General features: G+C 45.5%; 1 protein-coding gene across 2 annotated transcripts in view; it reads right to left on the bottom strand.

Annotated features, from left to right (window-relative positions):
- CCZ1 (CCZ1 homolog, vacuolar protein trafficking and biogenesis associated) overlaps positions 1-7,916 on the bottom strand; it is a 55,957-nt gene extending 48,041 nt beyond the window's left edge. The window contains exons 1-4 of one of the 2 annotated variants that reach the window (XM_073648001.1): positions 7,763-7,916; positions 5,783-5,873; positions 4,064-4,161; positions 3,783-3,876 (exon numbers count right to left, since the gene is read on the bottom strand). In XM_073648001.1, the coding sequence (XP_073504102.1) occupies positions 3,783-3,876; positions 4,064-4,161; positions 5,783-5,872 (282 nt within the window). In that variant the 5' untranslated portion in view covers position 5,873; positions 7,763-7,916. Of the gene's footprint in view, positions 1-3,782; positions 3,877-4,063; positions 4,162-5,782; positions 5,874-7,669 lie in introns of both variants that reach the window. The other variant, XM_073647999.1, reaches the window with a different exon arrangement.
- Between the last annotated feature and the right edge of the window lie 16,577 nt (positions 7,917-24,493).

Below are 24,493 nucleotides of genomic sequence, written 5' to 3'. Positions count from 1 at the left end.
CAGTATAAAAGACGCCTGTCCGCAACCTCAAACAGTCACGCTCCAAACTCCACTATGGTGAAGACCAAAGAGCTGTCGAAGAACACCAGGAACAAAATTGTAGCCCTGCACCAGGCTGGGAAGACTGAATCTGCAATAGGCAAGCAGCTTGGTGTGAAGAAATCAGCTGTGGGAGCAATAATTAGAAAATGGAAGACATACAAGACCACTGATAATCTCCATCGATCTGGGGCTCCACACAAGAACTCACCCCGTGGGGTCAAAACGATCTCAAGAACTGTGAGCAAAAATCCCAGAACCACACGGGGTGACATGGTGAATCACCTGCAGAGAGCTGGGACCAACGTTACACAGACTACCATCAATAACACACTACGCCGCCAGGGACTCAGATCCTGCAGTGCCAGACGTGTCCAATTGATTAAGCCATTACATGTCCGGGCCCGTCTGAAGTTTGCTAGAGAGCATTTGGATGATCCAGAAGAGTATTGGGAGAATGTCATATGGTCAGATGAAACTGAAGTAGAAATGTTTGGCAGAAACACAACTCGGCGTCTTTGGAGGAGAAAGAATGCTGAGTTGCATCCAAAGAACACCATACCTACTGTGAAGCATGGGGGTGGCAACATCATGCTTTGGGGCTGTTTCTCTGCCAAGGGACCAGGACGACTGATCCGTGTACATGAAAGAATGAATGGGGCCATGTATCGTGAGATTTTGAGTGCAAACCTCCTTCCATCAGCAAAGGCATTGAAGATGAAACGTGGCTGGGTCTTTCAGCATGACAATGATCCCAAGCACACCGCCAGGGCAACGAAGGAGTGGCTTCGTAAGAAGCATATCAAGGTCCTGGAGTGGCATACCCAGTCTCCAGATCTAAACCCTATAGAAAACCTTTGGAGGGAGTTGAAAGTCCGTGTTGCCCAGCGACAGCCCCAAAACATCACTGTTCTAGAGGAGATCTGCATGGAGGAATGGGCCAACATACCAGCAACAGTGTGTGCCAACCTTGTGATGACTTACAGAAAACATTTGACCTCGGTCATTGCCAACAATGGATATATAATAAAGTATTGAGATGAATTTTAGTAATTGACCAAATACTTATTTTCCACCAAAATTTGAAAAAAAATCCTTTCCAAATCAGACAATGTGAATTTCAGGATTTGTTTTCTCCTTTTGTCTCTCATAGTTGAGGTCTACCTATGATGTCAATTACAGGCCTCTCTCATCTTTTTAAGTGGGAGAACTTGCACAATTGGCGGCTGACTAAATACTTTTTTTCCCTACTGTATTTAGAAGATGTATATCTTGGAGATGGTCGTGAACATTTCTTATATATCTAGAAGAGAAATGTTTTACAAATAGCAATGCGCAGGATGTTGGGAGGATAGGAAGCAGTAGATAATAAGCTGTGCACAGGATCTGCCTCGTTACTGCCTGCGAAGTCAGCACTTATTAAATGTGCAACTGGAGCAAAGTGCGGATTTCAGATTCCTCCCTGGAGATACAGTTTCGGATGGATACAGTTTCCATTTGCCCATTGTTCAGCGCGGTAAACACAGGAACACGTCTTGGAATATTTATGCCAACGGTGAAACAGAATCTGAGTTAATACAAGACCCATCTACTTGGCATGTGTCATTTGTCTACCTACCTCTCCATCACATTTAGGAAACCCTATAAAGCTGCCCATAGACATCAGACCATTGTCTGTCTGACAGCAGTTGTCCAAGATCAGCAGTTACAAGACGCATAGATAGAAGCGATTTTCCATATACAAAGCTATAGATCCTCCAAGACCGTCCACCTAGTGTGTCCAGAGCTGGTGGTCACACATGCTCAGTAGGTCAGTCCCTCCCGCGGATCCTCTTGAAAATGGGTGGCGGAGTGATTCCCAGAGATCAGAACAAGACGTATTGGATATAAAATGTCCCAATAGTTGGGCGTTCCAAAAGGTGGGATTATGGGCAAAAGTATGTGTGTCCTCCACGTTCCACCTACAGAAGATCTCATCACCTTCCATTCTAGATCCACAAGCATTAATATGGAGTAGGTCCCTCCTGTGCAGCTATAACAGCTTACAAACTTCTGGGAAGGTTTTCTACAAGATTTTGGAGGTGTTTTGGGTAATTTTTGCTCAATTATCCAAAAGAGCATTTGTGAGGTCAGAACCTGATGTTGGGGAGAAGGTCAGGCTCACAATCTCCATTCTAGATCATCCCAAAGTTGGATGGGATTAAAGTCAGGGCTCTGTGCCGGTCATGTTCTTCCACCCAATCCCCCAACCATGTTATTATAGGACATGTGCACAGTCATGGGGAACAGAAAAAAGCCTACCCCAAACCGTTCCCACAAAGTTGAAAGCAACAATTGTCTAAAATGTCTTGTTTTGCTGAGGCATTAAGATTTCCCTTCACTGGAACTAAGGGGCCAAGGCCAACCCCTGAAGAACCAACTGGCCTTGTGCTTGGTGATGTAAGGTTTACAAGCAGCTGCTCGGGCAAGAAGCTCCCAGCGGGGGCGCAGTGTTTGTGCTGATGGTAATACCAGAGGAGGTCTGGACTCTGCAGTTATGGAGTCAGCAGAGAGTCGGTGACTTTTCTGCCCTCTACTCCTCAATACTCGACCCCCCGAGCTGTAATATTTAGGGATCTTCATTTCTTGGCCGAGTTACTGCGGTTCCTTCCACTTCTCAATATCACTCACAGGTGATGGGGAAGAGTCAGGAGGCAAAAATGTCATGAGCTGACTTGTTACCCCGGTGGCTCCTATTACAGGACCGCGCTGGTATCAGTGAGCTCTGCACCATCGGCCATTCTGTCGCATTAGTAAAGTCAGACGGCAGGCGAGGGGCCGAATGTTATACACAGGGGATGGGGACGAGGGGCCTGACGTTACACACCGGAGGGGGGGGGGACGGGACGGGACGGGAATGATGAGGGGCCGGATGTTACACACTGGGGGGGGGGGATGATGAGGGGACGGAAGTTACGCACCAAGGGCAATAGGGCAGAGTGGAAAACTTGAACTCAATTATGATGCGAGTCCTAATACTTTTCTCCTTATAGTGCATGTAGGTAAAGTGGCCTCCTCACCATTCATTCCCTGTATGAAAAAGAAGGCCGCCTCACCAAGCCAGTTTGCAGAACCCTGTTCTGAACTTGGAACTCAGATTTAATCAGATACTTATGGCCCATCCTTTGTATATATGACAGAAGTCTGCAATGGACTACCCCTTTAAGTAAACAAGTGCTGTTAGAATAGAAGGACCTTCATAAAAAGGGATTGGTCACACAGCTCATCCAGGATGTATAACTGACGGCCATCATCAGTGTGTTGGAGCTGAACACAATGTATTGTTCTGCAGTGATCAGTCAGGACTTAAGACTCTCTTAGATAAGGGCATTCAGGCCGTGTGCAATATGGACTGCACACCAATCAATTGTAGCCTAGTGCACAGGAGCATTTTCTACACGGCCCTAAATGCACAATTATGGTCCTATTTTGAGGACTAGAATAGTGCAAGTAATTGAAGACAACTCCTGCACCTCGTCCACGACACAGAGGAGCACAAGGCGATTAGCAATTTGCAGACATGACTGGCACAATTTTTTAATGTGGCCGTCTGAACCCGACCATACAGGATTTTGTGCAACACAATATTAGAAGTTGTTTTTCTGTGCCGACAACTATGTCTATTGCTCCATCGATACTAATCAGTCTGGAGTCATGTCTGTACACCAACATAACCAAGAAGGCTGAAAAGATGTAAGTCTTACCATCACCATCCAAAAACCGTCTTCAGGCTCATGGAAGAACTGCCTGTTCTTCTGTGTGTGCAATGACTGTGCCGGCTTTGTGGGGTTAAAAGTCCTAAAAAAAAGAAGAAAATGTAATAATGATAAAAAAAAAAAAAAATTACGTGAAAATTTACTAGAACATCCGCTCCAATTCTAGTGAAGTGCTCCTTGCAAAGCTACCAAAAGGTATGATACAGATTGCCCTGGCAATCCATGGCCATCGTGGCTACCGCTGATCATTCCCATATAGATAACGCTACCTGGTAAACTGCACGATTGCTTCACATAAGCCGACATTTTTAATTTTTTCATTTTTCTCAATTTCACTCGGATGGTAAAAAAGGATCTTCTTTTCTTCCTGCACAAAGAGAATCCGAAAAAAGAAAGGATAACCGCTAAGAATCAAGTTGGAAAATAACTTCTCGAATACCATATTCCCCCTTTTACATCTCCCGAGGCTTGCGTAGCATTGTTATGATGCCTCGTAACCCCTGCAGCCAATCAGCGGCAGCTATTGAGCTGCTCTGCACTCTCTTGGACGTCAAGAGGAGGTGCGAGAACTGCATTCCATTAGTGTCTGCTGCTTGGCTGCAGGGCTCACCTCACATTAGTATAAAAATGCTAGGCAAGCCTCGGGAGACCCTGCACCAACATCCCTGAAACGGCGCGATATGGGAGGCGGGTATAAAGGGTTTCTATAGTACAAGGGGGAATAAAGTATTTAAGAAAAGGGTTGTCCAAATAGAGGGCAACCCCTTTAAATCATAGCCAAATTTCACCTATAAAATTGCAAAGTTGTCAACATTTCACAATCATTTTCCTTTCTTTTTTTCAATCAATCATTCTAAAACAGACATGGAAAATAGTCTTCATTATAAATATTATTATTAAATATTCTCATGTTTTGCATCAATAGATCCAATGCAAGCCTATGTGTTTCCATGGTAACAGACAACAAAAACTTTATGTAGTCGGATCCAGCAGTTCTACTCAAGTTTCCTCTTCCTGTTAATCTATAGGCTGTGATTTTGGAAGAAGTAGGGAACAAAATTGCAAGATAAGACCACAAAGGATTCGTTTGCAGTCTGTTACCATAGAGGCACATAGGTCTGCATAGGAGCTGCAGACATGAAACGGTACAATGGTTTTTTAACCAAGATTATTCGCCAGAGTTGCTACATTTTCCTTTTTCGATTTAAAGACACAGTAAAGAAGAAACGTCTAGAGAGTGAATGTCCTCTTTTAACAAGAGATACTTCCACCAATCAGAGCAATTAGTCTGTGTAAAATGCATGGCCGTAATTAGCAAAATCCCATTATATGTGACTTCCTGAGCGCTGGATATGTGATGCGGCTCATGTTATGCTCACAAGGTTTTCCTCCTCTCTAAACACAAGTATTTCTTTGTATCCAAATCTTTTTACCAAACGTTCTGTTGACATTTTTTATTGAAACTATTTTGGGGTAAATAACAACGTTTTGATCACTTTATATTACTTTTTTTTTTTTTTCTGCTGAGGTGTGGAGACCACAAACATGGCAATTATGGCGTTTGTTTTTTTTGTTGTTTTTTTGCTTTACAGCGTTTACGGTACGGATTGAATAAGTTAATATCTTAATAGTTCAGACACAGACAGGTCCTCCCAGGTCTCTCGTGTTGACTTATTACTATGCTTTACTCCTTTTTTAAGCCACTGTTGGCCTTTATTGTGACTTGACTATATGCATGTGCTCAGATTATGGGCTATTGGTAGGGATCAGCAGAACTTTACCAGAACTTCAACCAGAACCCCATTGAAAACAATGGAAGAACCGAACTTTGGATCTCTCTCTCTTCTCCCGGAATTCCCCCGGTACTCCGAACATTGCAGCGGAATTTCGGGAGAAGTCCGTGTTCTGCGTTTAGCACTGGACACTAACTGTCCGGTATAATTACAAATAAAAGCTGGTTATATTTGTGGGCTTTTTTGTGCACTTACCTCTCCTTCCCTAGGACCAAATTTGGGATTATAGATGAAGAAACTCAGCAGTGATGGCGGATAGTGCTTCTCCTGCACGGCAAAGGCCATCCTGCATAGACACCAAGGAAAAGATCGGTTACAGCAGAAGAAACGATCCTTTACTGACCCCCTGAAGAAGCAGGGCGAAACACGCAGTGGATCATTGATATAGGCATGTACTATTTTATACACTAATTGTTTCTCTTTCCCTTCTGGCATCTATATTCATTCATTCAGCGTCCATGTGGTCTTAATAATACCTTACTTGATTTACACCTTGCATCCATCAGGTCGTCCTGTTATACTATCTATGTAATTATTACAATATAATCCGCTGTATGTATGATAGATATCATTTTTCCACTTCCTTAATGCACTTTATTGATGGATGTTGCTGCACTCTGCAATGTATCATTTTGCTATTTTCACAGACGTTTATTTCTTTTGTAATATTATTAAAGGGGTTGTCCGGCCGTGGGATACAAGTCTGCAGACACTCTATATGATTGCAGACTTGTAAAGCTACACATCGTGCACACTGCAAGCTGTGAGGACCTTCAGTGCCAGCGTGCGTGACTGCAAGTATGCAATTTGCATACATGTGGTAACGTGCCGACTAGACATGCGAAACCTAGTCTGAACGTCTAGTCTGAATGTGGCCGGAAGTATGCAAATGACATTCTGCAGTCATATGACCGTCTGATCTCAGCGGCAGAGAATCCTCATAGTGCGCGCCATGTGAGGATTCACAAGTCTGTAGTCACATTGAACATAGTGGCAGCGCATATGCACAATCTCTGGGAAACTGCGGGAAAAATGGGACAACATAAAATACCCTTAAGCAGAACATTTCCCACAGCACCTAGCACCCATCCCCCCACCTCCCGGGGTCCTCCTCCCACCCCTACATGCATTTACATATCAATGACTCCGCTCAGGGCTAACGGCTTCCACAGGGGCCAGAAATGTTCAAGATTTTACTTTTAGATTCACACAGGTAAAATCCAAAGCAGATTACACTTTTAGGGTGCGTTCACACAAAGAATTTTTTTTCTGCTGAGTTTTCAAAACAGAATAACTCTAGGGGTATGTGCGCATGTTGACATTTGCAGCAGATTTTTTTTTTTTTTGCACCAAAAAACTAAGTGTTGGCAGGAAAAACGCTGCATAAAATACGCATTTGAATGGGTGAAAAACGCTGAAGTGACAAGCTGCGGATTTGAAAAAAAACAAAAAAACAGCTTTGACTACAAGTCCCAGCATCTCTACACTGCAGATCATATGCTATTCTGGTATAAATCAAGAGGACTACAAGTCCCAGCATGTCCGCACTGCAGATCATATGCTATTCTGGTAATACACAAAGAGGACTACAAGTCCCAGCATGTCCACACTGAAGATCATATGATATTCTGGTAATACACAAAGAGGACTACAAGTCCCAGCATGTCCACACTGCAGATCATATGATATTCTGGTAATACAGAAAGAGGACTACAAGTCCCAGCATGTCCACACTGCAGATCATATGATATTCTGGTAATACAGAAAGAGGACTACAAGTCCCAGCATGTCTACACTGCAGATCATATGATATTCTGGTAATACAGAAAGAGGACTACAAGTCCCAGCATGTCTACACTGCAGATTATATGATATTCTGGTAATACATAAAGAGGACTACAAGTCCCAGCATGTCTACACTGCAGATTATATGATATTCTGATAATACACAAAGAGAACTACTAGTCCCAGAATGTCCACACTGCAGATATTACAGTTATTATCCAGTCAATGGCTCTAGAATAGGAGAGGACTATAACGCCCAGCAGGTTCATTCTGCGCTGATTAGCCGCCAGTACGTACAGCAGCTCGCTGACTGGGCGCAGGGACATGGCGCTGTGCTGCTGTGGCCGGGTGAGCTCCGTGCCCGCTGCTCCGTGCCCCTCACACACTCACCTGATCAGCCGCACATCACCCCCTTACATATTTTCATAACACAGAGGCACAACCAGGAAGAACTCTGCAAGTGACCTATCTACAGAGGGGAGTCCACACTGACAAAAGCGCACACACTACAGACATTACGGATCATATCACTACAAACACCCCTAATCAGCTAAATGGTTAGAACCGTAGTCGTCACTGGAACAAACCATATTACAATTATAGGGGTTAGTTTTAATACCATGTTGTTTACAATCCAGATTCTAATTACGGGATTTATTCTTTATCCCCCCTCTCAACAGTCAACGAATAGAACATTCTAAAGTAAATCCGGACTCGCTCCTGATTGGCTGAATGCTGCCGGCTTGGATTATCATGATCCTGAGGCTGATGCAGTGGCAGTGGGGAGTGCGCGCTGCGGAGTGACGTCATCATGGAGCGACGTAACCATAGCAGTCACCTAGCGCGGACATTCTGCAGGTGGCGTGTGTTGCGACACGTGACTCTTCCTTTTAGGCCATGTTCACACATTCAGTATTTGGTCAGTATTTTACATCAGTATTTATAAGCTAAAACCAGGAGTGGGTGATGGATACAGAAGTGGTGACGTGTTTCTATTATACTTTTCCTCTGATTGTTCCACTCCTGGTTTTGGCTTTTAAATACTGATGTAAAATACTGATCAAATACTGACCGTGTGAACGTGGCTTTGTGCTTCTGAACACTTATTGTTTTTGTGCTGTAGGTTTTTTCTCCCCATCTTCCAGGAGCCACAGTTATGTTATTTTTCCATAGGCGTACTTTTATTTTGCTCACTGAGCCGACGTTTTTATTAATGCATTCTTGAAGAAGTGCGGCAACCCCCCCCCCCCCCCCCCAGCAATTCTGGCAGAGGGATTTTTTTTAACTTATGGTTTAAACAGTTTTTGTAGTTTGATAGATGGGAATTTTACTGGCGCAGTGATACCAAATATTTATTTTTTTAAGCGGGAAAAGGGGGATTTTAAACTTTTACAATTTTTTTATTATTTTTTTTGTCTCCTTAGGGGAATTGAACCTTTGATCATGTAAAAGCCAGGACCCTATACTGCAATGTTCTGTGCAGGGGTTAACAATGAATAAAGAACACCTGTATCCACGTTTTCTGAGATCCGTAACTTTTTTTATTTTGAGTTTGTTTTGTTTTTTACTTTTTTGTTCCTTTTTTTTTTTTTTACTGCTTATGGGACTAAATTGTTTATCTACAACTATTTTGGTTTATTTTTTTTTTTTTTTACTATTTATGGGACTAAAGGGTTTATCCACAATTATTTTATTATTGTTTTTTTTTACTGTTTATGAGACTAAAGGGTTTATCCATAATTATTTTATTATTGTTTTTTTTTTTTTACTGTTTATGGGACTAAGGCTGCGTGCCCACGTTGTGTATTACAAGCGTATATGCTGCGGAACTTCCGCAGCGTAAACGCTTGTAAAATGCATGTATATCCGCACCCCATGGTCCCCAATGGCATTCCGCAATGTCAATGCCCATGCTGCGGATTTTTCCGCAGCGTATATGCTGCGGTCAAAAATCCGCAGCATGTTCATTAATTTTGCGTTTCCGCATGCGGAATCAATGTGCGGATGGTACCCAAGTCTGGAGGAGAGGAGACTCTCGTCCAGACCTGGGTACCAAAGAACGTGTAAAAAAAAGAATAAAATAAAGTTTATACTTAATCTTCTGATGTTTTCCCTCCGTCACGCTGTTGTGTGAAGGACCTGCCACGTCATTGAGTCATGTGACCCATCACATGACTCAATGACGTCACCGCAGGTCCTGCACACAACAGCGTGAGCAGCTCAAGACTCCGGACGGGGCAGAGAATGCATCAGAAGGTGAGTATAAACTATTTTTTTATTTTTTACCATTTTGATTCATTTTTTTTAACTATTACTTGGTCACACTATATAAATCCATGCCGGTTACATGGATTTATATAGTGTGAACAAGTTGTCAAGCACTTTTCCAAGTGATGCTTAAATCACTTGGAGAAGTGCTTGATAACCCGCATGCAGAAATGCATGCAAAGACGCCTCACAAACGCTTCTACCTGGCGGGAAAACCACATGTAAAATCCGCATGCGATTTTCCCGCCAGGGAGAAGCGTAAAAAATATGCTTCAATTCCGCAATTTGGGCACATAGCCTTAAGGGTTTATTTTCTTATTTATTATTTGACTGCTTATGGAACTAAAGCATTTATCCACAACAATTTCTTTATTTTATTTTTATTTATTTATTTTTTTACTATGGGCCTAAAACTAACAGGCAAGTAGTTGCTAACTAAATTTTGTTGGAAATTGCGAGTGCCTTTTTTTTTTTTTTTTTTTTTTTTTTTTTTTTTAGGTGAACTATGAAATAAATTTATTTCACCTGTAAAATAACACACAGCCAATTACCACATTGCAAAATCGCTGTAAAAGCTTTTCATGTATTCTCACATTACGTGGTGCCCTCCAGTTGTCTCCTGCCCGTTGCCTCCTCTGTTCAAATCTGCATTCTTTTCCTCCTGCCTCCAATATGGCCTCCGCAGTGATACGGCTCCCCTGCATTCCTATCCCACAGCACAGAAAAGGCAGAGGAGGTGGGATTCAGAATGATCACTGAACGCCTCAGGCCACCGTTTAGGCCATTTTGAACTCCAATCTGGATGGAGGGAGCAAATAGAGGGCAATAGGTAGGGGGGGCTATAAAGGAGAGATGTAGTAATTTTTCAGTTCTAGGATGAAGGGTCACCTTACTGAGGGTTTCTTGTGGACTAAAAATTTTAATGGGGTGGCCTGGGAGAACACCTGTTTACTCTTATGCCTTTAATGTATCTGTATGGAGATTGCATGTACAGATCTCTTGGTTTGATTGATGATGGGCGTCTTCAATCTTAGTATCCATAGAGTTGACCAAGCCAGACCCTTACCCAACTTGGTTCACATACAGATGTGTTCTTCCTTTTCTGTTGGTGCAACGTTTCTTGAGTTAAAGGGGTCATCCAGGCTTGGGACAAGAGTCTGCAGTCATTCTATGTGACCGGAGACAACTCTCTTCGACAATCCGGCTTCCGCCCCCACCATTCCACCAATGACCTACTTACAGCCAAGGCTAACAGACAATTCTCTGTACTCCTTCTTCTTGACCTGTCCTCTGCTTTTGATACAGTTGACCATTGCCTCCTACTACAAATCCTCTCTTCCTTTGGCGTCAAAGACCTTGCCCTATCCTGGATCTCCTCATATCTTTCTAACCGCAAATTTAGCATCTCCCACTCCCACACTAGCTCCTCACCCCGCCCCCTCTCTGTTGGAGTCCCTTAAGGCTCTGTCCTAGGACCCCTACTCTTCTCAATCTATACCCTTGGCCTGGGACAGCTCATAAAATCCTATGGCTTCCAGTACCATCTGTACACTGATGACACCCAGATCTACCTCTCTGGCCCAGACGTCACCTCTCTGCTGTCCAGAATCTCAGCATGTCTATCAGCCATAACCTCCTTCTTCTTCTCCCACTTCCTCAAGCTCAATGTGGACAAAACTGAACTCATCATCTTTCCCCCATCTCGCGTATCTTCCCCACCTGATCTTTCTATCACAATAAATGACATCACTCTTTCCGCTGTACCGACAATCCGCTGCCTCGGAGTAACCCTTGACTCTGCCCTGTCCTTCAAACCCCACATCCAAGCTCTCGCCACCTCCTGTCGCCTCCAGCTCAAAAATATTTCCAGAATCTCAACCCCAACTCTACTAAACTGCTTGTGCATGCCCTCATCATCTCCCGCCTCGACTATTGCAACATCCTCCTCTGTGGCCTACCTGCTAACACTCTTGCACCCCTCCAGTCCATCCTCAACTCTGCTGCACGACTTGTTCATCTCTCGCCTCGCTACTCCTCTGATCCCACCCTTTGCAAATCCCTTCTCTGGCTCCCATTCCCTCAGCGTATCCAGTTCAAACTGCTAACACTGACCTATAAAGCCATCCATAGCCTCTCTCCTCCATACATCTCTGAACTAATCTCCAGATATATTCCCTCACGTAACCTCCAGTCCTCCCAAGACTTCCTTCTCTCCTCCACACTCATCCGTTCCTCACGCAATCGCCTCCAAGATTTCTCCCGAATATCCCCCATCCTCTGGAATTCTGTGCCTCAACACGTCCGATTACCCACCACATCTGGATCCTTCAGACAGAACCTGAAAACCCATCTCTTCAAGAAAGCTTACAACCTGCAATGACCACACTGCCTCAACACCGGAGCTACTGCAACCCCCCAACCTACTGTCTCCTCCCCACTCCTGTAGAATGTAAGCACGCAAGGGCAGGGTCCTCTTCCCTCCGTACCAGTCTATCAGTGTTTACTGTATTGTTTACTGAAAGTGATATATATTTTTTGTATGTAACCCCTTATGTACAGCACCATGGAATCAATGGCGCTATATAAATTAATAATAATAATAATAATAGCGGTATTGCCGGTGTGAACACACGTATGCGAGTGGCCATCGAGCTTGTGTACTTTCACTCCAGTCTAATGGGGATAAAAGTTCTGTGGATGGGTGATAACTTATCTTCACTGGAAAATGCCTTTAACCCCTTCACGACATCCGCCGTACATGTACGGCGCAAGTCTGAAGCAGGTGTATGGAGCGGGCTCACAGGGTAAGCCCACCCCATACCCGGCAGGTGAATGCCAGCCAGGACCTGCCTCAACAATAGCGGGTGGAGCGGAGCTCCAACCATGGCTGTTAAGTGTTAACCTGTTAAATGCCGCTGTCAAACTCGCGTCACGCAGGTAGCATAAGCGCCCATCGTCACGCCCGTGACGTGATCGCGGGTCTACGATGAGTTGCTGTGACAGCCGGGGGTCTGCTGAAGAACCCCATGCTTGTCATTACGGAACTCCCTTAAAGGAAACAGTGATTTCTGCTATATACAGCGATGCTGCATATAGCACAAGCGATCAGATGTCCGCAGCTTCAAGTCCCCTAGAGGGACTATTAAAAACAATTAAAAGTAAAAAAGAGTGTGTTAAAAAAAAATATATAATATATATTAAAAAAAAAATCATAGAACTTCAAATCACCTTCCTTTTGTCCCTTTAAAAATACAGTATAAAAAAATACACATATGTGGCGTTCAGAAAATTCCAATCTTTCAAAATATAAAAATAATTAACCTGATCGGTAAACACCGTAAACAAAAAATAAAAATCAAGACCGCCAAAATTACGTTTCTTTGGTCTCTGCAATTCCACAAAAAATGGAATGTACACCGTACAAACAATTCCCCAAAAAACAATGTCAGAATTGCCTTTTTATTTCACAATTTCTGCCCATTTGGAATTTTTTTTCCTGTTTTCCAGCACATTATGTGGTAAAATGAATGGTGTCATTCAAAAGTCCAACTCATCCTGCAAAAAAAAAAGCTGTCATATGTCTATGTGGACAGAAAAATAAAAAAGTTATGGCGCTTGGAAGAAGGGAAGAAAAAAAACGGAAATTGGCCGCATCGTGAAGGGGTTAAGATCAGTGCCAGCGTCAGCACCCGGGCAAGTGCCGGGGCCCTGAGCAGGCGGGCGGGGGGGGGCCCACTCACCGTTGGGCACCCCGCCGCGCTTTGGGACCCGTGAGCGGAGGACAGCGGTGTCAGCGCCCGCTCCACCCCCCTGCTTGCTCAGGGCCCCGGCAGCAGCCGGCACAATACTTACCTGTCCCCTTGCCTCCGCAGCAGCTCCGGTGTCTTCCGCATCCTCTGACTGTGACGTCTCAGGTCAGAGGGCGCGGTGACATCTTTCCACCATGCTCTCTCCTGAGCCGTCACAGCGCAGAGTGGCAAGATGGTGGCGACGCTGGAGTCCAGAGCAGCGGCAGCAGGTGACAAGTGAGGTGAGTATTTGATTTTTTTTTTTAATGTATGGAGGCATTGGGCATTATAAGGGAGGAGGGAGAGTGAGTGTGACTTCCTGCATGGGGCATTATATGGGGGGAGAGGTGACATCCTGCATGGTGCATTATATGGTGGGGGGGAACAAGTGACATCCTGCATGGGGCATTATATGGTGGGGGAAACAAGTGACATCCTGCATGGGGCATTATATGATGGGGGGGGACAAGTGACATCTTGCATGGGGCATTATATGGTGGGGGAAACAAGTGACATCCTGCATGGGGCATTATATGATGGGGGGGACAAGTGACATCCTGCATTGGGCATTATAAGGGGGGGGTGACATCCTGCATGGAGCATTATATGGGGGGGTGACATCCTGCATGGGGCATTATAAGGGGGGGTGTGACATCCTGCATGGGGCATTATATGGTGGGGGAAACAAGTGACATCCTGCATGGGGCATTATATGATGGGGGGGACAAGTGACATCCTGCATGGGGCATTATATGGTGGGGGAAACAAGTGACATCCTGCATGGGGCATTATATGATGGGGGACGACGACAAGTGACATTCTGCATTGGGCATTATAAGGGAGGGGGGGAGTGACATCCAGCATGGGGCATTATATGATGGGGGGGACAAGTGACATCCTGCATGGGGCATTATATGGTGGGGGAAACAAGTGACATCCTGCATGGGGCATTATATGATGGAAGGGGGGACAAGTGACATCCTGCATGGGGCATTATATGGTGGGGGAAACAAGTGACATCCTGCATGGGGCATTATATGATGGGGGGGACAAGTGACATCCTGCATTGGGCATTATACGGGAGGGGGGAGTGACATCCTGCATGAAGCATTATATGGGGGGGTGTGACATCCTTCATGGGGCATTATAAGGGGGGGTTACATCCTGCATGTGGCATTATATGGGGGGAAGTGACATCCTGCATGGGGCATTATATGGTGGGGAAGTGACATCCTGCATGGGGCATTATAAGGGGGTGTGACATCCTACATGGGGCATTATAAGGGGGGGTGACATCCTGCATGGGGAATTATATGGGGGGTAAGTGACATCCTGCATGGGGCATTAAAAAGGGCGGGAGTGACATCCTGCATGGGGCATTATAAGGGGGGGGAGATGTGACACCCTGCAAGGGGCATTAAAAGGGGGGGAAGTGACATCCTGCATGGGGCATTATAAGGGGGTGTGACATCCTGCATGGGGCATTATATGGGGGGAAGTGACATCCTGCATGGGGCATTAAAAGGGGGGGTGACATCCTGCATGGGGCATTATATGGGGGGGAGTGACATCCTGCATGGGGCATTATAAGGGGGGGTGACATCCTGCATGGGGCAATATATGTGGGGAAGTGACATCCTGCATGGGACATTAAAAGAGGGTGTGTGACATCCTGCACGGGGCATTAAAAGGGGGGGTGACATCCTGCATGGGGCATTATAAGGGGTGGGTGTGACATCCTGTATGGGGCATTATAAGGGAAGGGGGAGATGTGACACCCTGCATGGGACATTAAAAGGGGGGGAAGTGACATCCTGCATGGGGCATTATAAGGGAGTGTGACACCCTGCATGGGGCATTATATGGGGGGAAGTGACATCCTGCATGGGGCATTAAAATTGGGGGGAGTTACATCCTGCATGGGGCATTATATGGGGGGGAAGTGATATCCTGCATGGGGCATTAAAAGGGGGGGGGAGTGACACCCTGCATGGGGCGTTAAAAGGGGGGGAAGTGACATCCTGCATGGGGCATTATATGGGGGGGAAGTGACATCCTGCATGGGGCATTAAAAGGGGGGAGTGACATCCTGTATGGGGCATTAAAAGGGGGGGAGTGACATCCTGCATGGGGCATTATAAGGGAGGGGGGGGTGACATCCTGCATGGGGCATTAAAAGGGGGGGAAGTGACATCCTGCATGGGGAATTATATGGGGGGGGGAGTGACATCCTGCATGGGGCATTATAAGGGGGGGTTGACATCCTGCATGGGGCATTATAAGGGGGTGCGACATCCTGCATGGGGCATTATAAGGGGGTGTGACATCCTGCATGATGCATTATAAGTGGGGGTGACATCCTGCATGGGGCATTATAAGGGGGGGTGACATCCTGCATGGGGCATTATAAAGGGGGTGACATCCTGCATGGGGCATTATCAGGGGGGTGACATAATGCATGGAGCATTATAAGGGGGGTGACATCCTGCATGGCGCATTATAAGGGGGGGTGACATCCTGCATGGGGCATTATAAAGGGGGTGACATCCTGCATGGGGCATTATCAGGGGGGTGACATAATGCATGGAGCATTATAAGGGGGGTGACATCCTGCATGGGGCATTATAAGGGGGGGTGACATCCTGCATGGGGCATTATATGGGAGGAACAGCCTGCATGGGGCATTATAAGGGGGGGCAGCCTTCTGGGGCATTATGTGAGGGGGAACAGCCTGCATGAGGCATTATGGGGGGGGGGACAGCCTGCATGGAACATTATGTGGGGGCACAGCCTGCATGGAGCGTTATATGGGGCCAGTATTCTATATGGAGCTTTATATGGGAGCCAGTATCCTGTATGGAGCGTTATATGGGGGCCAGTATCCTGTATGGAGCATTTTATTGGGGCCAGTATTCTGTATGGAGCATTTTATGGGGGCCAGTATTCTGTGTGGAGCGATTCGCCGGTTTCTGAACTATTGTAGAATTTACAATAGATATCACTCATGTAATGTAAGAATTGAAATCTTTGGCCTTGTACTATATATATATATCTCTGCTGTATCTGTGCATCATGAATGTGTTAAAGGGGCCCACTGAGACTCTTTCGCCCAGGGCCCACAAGAACCTGGAGTCGGCCCTGGTTAAGATGACCAACTTTATAAAAAAAAAAAGTTTCCTGATACTCTGTCATGATATGTTACTAGTTTATGGAAATAATGTATGAAATTTGTATCGTGAGAAATTGAGTGTCAATGTTTTACCTAAAAAATGCCAAGGACTGAAAATTGCTTAAAAATGTTGAAAAAAATAAAAATAATGAATTTGAAACAAAAATAAAAGGGCCTCAATAAAAAAATGTTTGCTCCAAAAAAATGGCGCAAAAAGGATGATGAATTGGGACCTAAGTGCATGCGACTAATGCATAATGTATTTAGGCCACTGACAACACATTAATACATGGTAAAGTCAACGTCAGCAAGAAATTCATCTTCTCTGACCTATTTGTTAGAAAGGTTCTCTGTCTGCACCGGGAAAGTGGAGTCTAGTCTTTCAGGATTATACCATGCGCCATCAAGTGTTGCAAGGGATTCCCCAGCATCATATATAATGAATGAGGTTTTTGTGCGGTGGTGTCAGTTCACATAGCGCAGAGGTGAGGATTCGGGTTTCACATGAGAATGATCTTGTTTGCTCAATTCAAAGTCTGTTGTTACCGTACATACAATCAAGAAAATGAGTTGAAATTGGAACTAGATGGATATTTTTCACCTGCTTTGTCAGCGCTGCCATAGCGGCCTGTATTTAACTTGGCTGGTTGTCAAATTATATTTTAAGTGGGAAATTAATATTATTAAAAAATATATTATTTTTTACATATATTTTCTTCATTTTAATAAGTAATTTTCATTTTAATTATTAGGTAAAACTATATGAGCATAATAGAAATTATAGGCAGCACGGTGGCTCAGTAGTTAACACAGTTGCTTTGCAGCGCTGGGGTCCTGGTTTCACATCCCACCAAGGACAACATCTGCAAGGAGTTTCTATGGTCGCCCCTTGTTTGCGTGACTTTCTTCCGCACACTCCAAACACATACTGATTGGAAATCTAGATTGTGAGCCCCAATGGGGACAGTGATGATGATATCTGTAAAGCACAGAGGAATTAATAACGCTAAATAAGCAAAGCATAATAAAATAAAAATAAGAATATAACAGAGATTGATGCTTCATGTCAACAGAGCAGCTTTGACTATTCCAGGCTTCTCTGTCGCCATGCGCTGATTAACAGTTGGCTCCCCGCAGTTAGGTAGTGGGGAGCTGGCTGTCAACAAGCATGACATCTGTAGTCATACCTAGTGATGAGCGAGCACTAAAATGCTCGGGTACTCGTTGCTCGGGTCGAGCAAATTGGAATACTCGGGTGCTCGACCCGAGCAACGAGCCCAATGTAAGTCTATGGGAAGCTCTAGCATTTTTCAGGCGGCTCCCCCCGGCGGTCTGCAGAGGGCCTAAAAATTTCCCAAATCGATGGGAACAGTGCTCAAATGACATGGGGACAGCATGGGAAAGACCCCTGGAAGCATTTCTGACTCCCAGGTCACTGCTGTCAACAACGTTGTCAGAGGTATTACGCCACTTTTACGGACTCACAATAAAACATACAAAAACAAACCCAAAATGGATTTTCCTGGGAAATATGTTAAGGAACATCCTTTCCATGACATGTACAATGTATATAAAGCAAAATAAATAACCAAAAACAAAAATACTCCTCCACATCTTGGGCTATGTTCACACGTAGCGTTTTTGATGCGTTTTTGCACTTTTGCATTGCTTTCAACCAAGACAAATGCATTCACCAGGAAATGTCATTTTAGCATTTTACAACCTTATATGGCTATGTGGTGTGTGACACATCATCAGACACATCCTGTTTTATTTATGATGGAGGTTCTCTGAAAGTCATAAAGCCTATTTTTATAGGGACATCAGACGGCCCTTACTATTCTTAAAAGGCCAGCAGTCGGCCCTCGCTATTGTTAGAGAGCCATCAGCCTGCTATGCTTTGTTGTTCCCATTATTAACAAGTGGGTCTCCTATACTGTTATTGCGTATCCAGTGACTGCAAGGGCTGCCAAAAATTTGGATGCAACCCAATACCCCTTTGAAGAGACATAGAGGAGGGTCTCAGTTAAAAAAAATGTTCCCATTATAAAGGAGCGGGTCTCCTATAGTGGTAGTGTCCATGCTGTGACTGCAAGGGCTGCCAAAATTTGAGAAAAACCCCACTAAGAATTTAAAGACACATAGAGCAGGGCCACAGTAACAAGGTATGACATGTTCTCATTAGAAAGGAGAGGGTCTGCTATACAGTTATAGGGTATGCAGTGAGTCCAACGGCTGACCAATTTTAGTAAAAACACCACTAAGAATTTAAAGACACATAGAGCAGGGCCACAGTAACAAGGTATGACATGTTCTCATTAGAAAGGAGAGGGTCTGCTATACAGTTATAGGGTATGCAGTGAGTCCAACGGCTGACCAATTTTAGGAAAAACCCCACTAAGAATTTAAAGACACACAGAGCAGGGCCACAGTAACAAGGTACGACATGTTCCCATTAGAAAGGAGAGGGTCTGCTATACAGTTATAGGGTATGCAGTGAGTCCAACGGCTGACCAGTTTTAGGAAAAACCCCACTAAGAATTTAAAGACACACAGAGCAGGGCCACAGTAACAAGGTACGACATGTTCCCATTAGAAAGGAGAGGGTCTGCTATACAGTTATAGGGTATGCAGTGAGTCTAACGGTTGACCAATTTTAGGAAAAACCCCACTAAGAATTTAAAGACACACAGAGCAGGGCCACAGTAATGACAAATTCCCATTAGAAAGGAGAGAGTCTCCCATAATGTTGGCCTATGAAGTGAATGCAAGGGTTGCCAAAAATTTGGAGGCACTTCAATGCCCCTTGGAAGAGACGTGGAGGAGGGCCTCATAAAAAAATGTTCCCATTAAAAAGGAGCGGGCCTCCTATACTTGTAATGCCCATGCACTAAGTGTATGGGCTGACAAACATTTACCCCTGGGGGGTATACACGAACATACTGTATAAAACATTTTTTTTACGGGCATCATAAACACCCTTTAAAAAAATTAGGTGGGTGTTGCATCACGGACCACGGTCACCCTGGTGATATGGTGGTGGAGGATGAGGAGAAGGAGGAGGACAAGAGCAAATAGCCAAAATCAGGAAGCGTATACCCATATGTGGGTGTGAAAAGGTGCATGGGAATATACCTTCCAAGAAAAGACACTGGATTTGAGTTTATGTTACGCTGCTATCATTCGGTGGTGTTGAGAAGTCTGGCCCAATCCAGCCCTTGTTCATTTTTATAAGAGTCAGCCTGTCAGCATTTTCAGTTGACAGGCGGATGCGCTTATCAGTTATAATTGCACCAGCGGCACTAAAAACCCGCTCTGATAAAACGCTGGTGGCAAGGCAGGCCAGGACCTCCAAGGCATAGAGAGCCAGTTCATTCCACGTATCCAGCTTGGATACCCAATAATTATAAGGCACAGCGGAATCACGGAGAGCGTTGGTACAGTCGGCAAGGAACTCCCTCACCATCTTCCCAAACTTTGCACTCCTTGTGATAGTAACCTGCGCCTCAGGGCCTGTGCGATGGGAGGGTCTGAGAAAACGCTCCCAGAACTTTGACAGTGTTTCCCTGCCTCTGCTGGATTGAAGTTGTGTATCTCTCGCCTGTACTCCTTGGTTGTCCAACGAAGTGTGCTCTCTGCCGCCAGCGTTTTCAGATGGGAATTTTTTTAATAGTTCCGCAACAAGGGCCTTCTGGTACAGCCCCATTTTTGTAGACCTGTCCTCCTCAGGAATAAGAGATATAAAGTTCTCCTTGTAGCATGGGTCTAGAACTGTCACCAACTAGTAATGACTGTCACCAAAAATTTTGAGAACTCGAGGGTTATGGGAAAGGCTGCGTAACATAATCTCAGCCATGCGTGCCAGACTACTAACAGGCAAGACTTCCGTGTCCTCACCAAGAGGATGACTGACCATGCTCTCCTCCTCCTCCTCTCTGTCCTCCGGCCATCCACGCTGAACAAACGGTATGACAGCTGTGCAGGTAGTACCGTCTATAGTGCATGAAACTAGCTCCTGTCCTTCCTCCTCCTCCTCTTCCTCATTGTTACCCAATCCACGTTGGGATGAGATGAGGCTTGGCTGTGTGTAATCACCCTGTATGGTTCCTTGCTCCATCTCATCGTGCTCCACATGCAATGCATCCTCTTTGATTGTGAGTAGAGAGCGTTTCAGAAGACAGAGAAGTGGGATGGTGACACTAATTATGGTGTCATCGCCACTCACCATCTTGGTGGAGTCCTCAAAGTTTTGGAGGATGGTACATACAGTTAGGTCCATATATATTTGGACAGAGACAACATTTTTCTAATTTTGGTTCTAGACATTACCACAATGAATTTTAAACAAAACAATTCAGATGCAGTTGAAGTTCAGACTTTCAGCTTTCATTTGAGGGTATCCACATTAAAATTGGATGAATGGTTTAGGAGTTTCAGCTCCTTAACATGTGCCACCCTGTTTTTAAAGGGACCAAAAGTAATTGGACAATTGACTCCAAGGCTATTTCATGGACAGGTGTGGGCAATCCCTTCGTTATGTCATTCTCAATTAAGCAGATAAAAGGCCTGGAGTTGATTTGAGGTGTGGTGCTTGCATTTGGAAAGTTTTGCTGTGAAGTAAACATGCGGTCAAAGGAGCTCTCCATGCAGGTGAAACAAGCCATCCTTAAGGCCCCGTCACACTAAGCGAGATCGCTAGCGAGATCGCTGCTGAGTCACAAGTTTTGTGACGCAGCAGCGACCTCAGTAGCGATCTCGCTACGTTTGACACTTAGCAGCGACCAGGCTCCTGCTGTGAGATCGCTGGTCGTGTCGGAATGGTCTGGACATTTCTTTGATCGTTGAGGCCCCACTGGGTAGCATACATCGGTGTGTTTGACACCTTACCAACGACCTTGTTGACGACTCAGACACAGAAACACATAGGCGTGCATCGTTATACAGATCGTTACGGGTCGCCGCATCGTTGCTGCGTCGTTGGGAAGATCTGACTGTTTGACATCTCACCAGCGACCACATAGCGACGCAGCAATGATCCCTGACAGGTCATATCGTTGTTGGGATCGCTGTAGCGTCGCTTAGTGTGACGGGGCCTTTAAGCTGCAAAAACAGAAAAAAGCCATCCGAGAAATTGATGCAATATTAGGAGTGGCAAAATCTACAGTTTGGTACATCCTGAGAAAGAAAGAAAGCACTGGTGAACTCATCAATGCAAAAAGACCTGGGCGCCCACGGAAGACATCAGTGGTGGATGATCGCAGAATAATCTCCATGGTAAATAGAAACCCCTTCACAACAGCCAACCAAGTGAACAACACTCTCCAGGAGGTAGGCGTATCAATATGCAAATCTACCATAAAGAAAAGACTGCATGAAAGTAAATACAGAGGGTTCACTGCACAGTGCAAGCCACTCATAAGCATCAAGAAAAAAAAAGGCTAGACTGGACTTTGCTAAAAAACATCTAAAAAAGCCAGCACAGTTCTGGAAGAACATTCTTTGGACAGATGAAACCAAGATCAACCTCTACCAGAATAATGGAAAGAGAAAAGTATGGCGAAGGCGTGGTACAGCTCATGATCCAAAGCATACCACATCATCTGTAAAACACGGCGGAGGCAGTGTGATGACTTGGGCATGCATGGCTGCCAGTGGCACTGGGTCACTAGTGTTTATTGATGATGTGACACAGGACAGAAGCAGCCAAATGAATTCTGATGTATTCCAGCCAAATGCAGCCAAACTGATTGGTCGTCGTTTCATACTATAGATGGACAATGACCCAAAACATAAAACCAAAGCAACCCAGAAGTTTATTAAAGCAAAGAAGTGGAATATTCTTGAATGGCCAAGTCAGTCACCTCATCTCAACCCAATTGAGCATGCATTTCACTTGTTAAAGACTAAACTTCAGACAGAAAGGCCCACAAACAAACAGCAACTGAAAACCACCGCAGTGAAGGCCTGGCAGAGCATCAAAAAGGAGGAAACACAGCGTCTGGTGATGTCCATGAGTTCAAGACTTCAGGCAGTCATTGCCAACAAAGGGTTTTCAACCCAGTACTAGAAATGAACATTTTATTTACAATTATTTAATCTGTCCAATTACTTTTGGTCCCTTTAAAAACAGGGTGGCACATGTTAAGGAGCTGAAACTCCTAAACCCTTCATCCAATTTTAATGTGGATACCCTCAAATGAAAGCTGAAAGTCTGAACTTCAACTGTATCTGAATTGTTTCGTTAAAAATTCATTGTGGTAATGTCTAGAACCAAAATTAGAAAAATGTCGTCTCTGTCCAGATATATATGGACCTAACTGTATGTCTGACATCCATGTCCACTCCTGAGGTCTTATGTGTGGAGTCTGAACTGAATACCGACGGCCTTGTTGATGCTGGTACTCAACAACTGCCCTCTTCTGCTCACAAATCCTTCCGAACCACTGCAGTGTAGAGTTCCAATGCATGGGGATATCACACAGCAGTCTGTGAGCCGGAAGCTGCAAACGCTGCTGAAACACTGCAAGGGCGCGCGGAAGCTGTCGCTGACTTTCTAAAATGGGCACACAGGCGGCGTACTTTAACAAGCAGATCCGGCAGCTCCGGGTAGGATTTGAGAAAGTGCTGAACCGCGAGGTTAAGCACATGAGCCAGGCATGGTACGTGTGTGAGCTCGCCTCGCCTCAGAGCCGCCACCAGGTTCCGGCCATTGTCACACACGATCATGCCTGGCTATAGGTTCAGCGGTGTGAGCCACAGATCTGCCTGCACTTTCAGAGCTGTCCACAGCTCTTCAGCATTGTGCGTTTTTTCACCTAAGCATATTAGCTTCAGCACAGCCTGTTGCCGCTTGGCCGAGGCAGTGCTGCAGTGCTTCCAGCTTGTGACTGATGTGGTCATTTGGGAGATGGAGGCTGAAGAGGAGGATGAGGATGAGGTGCAGGAGCTGTAGACCGTGGGGGCAGCCCAGATTGACCTAGGCCCGCAATCCTTGGCGTTTGGAGGACGTGTTCCGTCCCAAGGTCCGACTGGGTCCCGGCTTCCACTATGCTAACCCAGTGTGCCGTCAGCGAGATGTACCGTCCCTGCCCACAAGCACTTGTCCACGTGTCCGTGGTTAGGTGGACTTTATCGGTAACTGCGTTGTTGAGAGCACGGCTAATGTTTTGGGACACGTGCTTGTGTAATGTGGGGACGGCACACCAGGAGAAATAGTGGCGACTGAGGACCGAGTACCGAGGGACGGCCGCCGCCATCAGGTTGCGGAATGCTTCCGTCTCCACGAGCCTAAAAGGCAACATTTCGAGTGCAAGCAGTCGCGAAATGTGAGAATTTAGTAGTGTGGCCTGTGGGGCGTTGGCTGCATATTTGCGCTTGCGTTCCAAGGACTGGGGTATGGACACCTGAACGCTGCGCTGGGACAAGGACATGGAAGTGCTTCCTGATGCTGCTACTTGAGAGTGTGCAACGACAGGTGCAGGGCAGGAGGCATCTTCGCATGCACCATGGACAGGGGATTGGCTTGCATGCACAACAGCAGAAGAAGCAATGGTGCCACCCGCAGACACTGTTCCTGGACCCTGGGGTTCAGCCCACAAAGTCGGGTGCTTTGCTGCCATGTGCCTGATCATGCTGGTGGTGGTCAGGCTGGTCGTTTTGCCACCCCTGCTGATGCTGGCCTGGCAGGTGGTGCAAATGGCCTTTTTGAGGTTATCGGCAGAGTCTTTAATAAACAACCAGACTCGGAAAGACCTAACAGTTGTACTGGCAACTTCCTTCGTGTTGGTGTTACGGGTAACGGTTGCCTGACTTCTGCCACCACACTGCTTCTTCCTGCCTGTTGGGGTGCTCTGCCTCCCTCCCCCTGTGTGCTGCTGTCCTCGCTCTGCATGTCCT

Source organism: Phyllobates terribilis, unplaced genomic scaffold (genome assembly GCF_046119375.1).
Source record: "Phyllobates terribilis strain yellow unplaced genomic scaffold, ASM4611937v1 Scaffold_9__5_contigs__length_417890890, whole genome shotgun sequence".
Classification (NCBI taxonomy): Eukaryota; Metazoa; Chordata; class Amphibia; order Anura; family Dendrobatidae; genus Phyllobates; species Phyllobates terribilis.
Note: the sequence above shows the minus strand (reverse complement) of the source record. Positions and strands in the feature narration are given on the sequence as shown.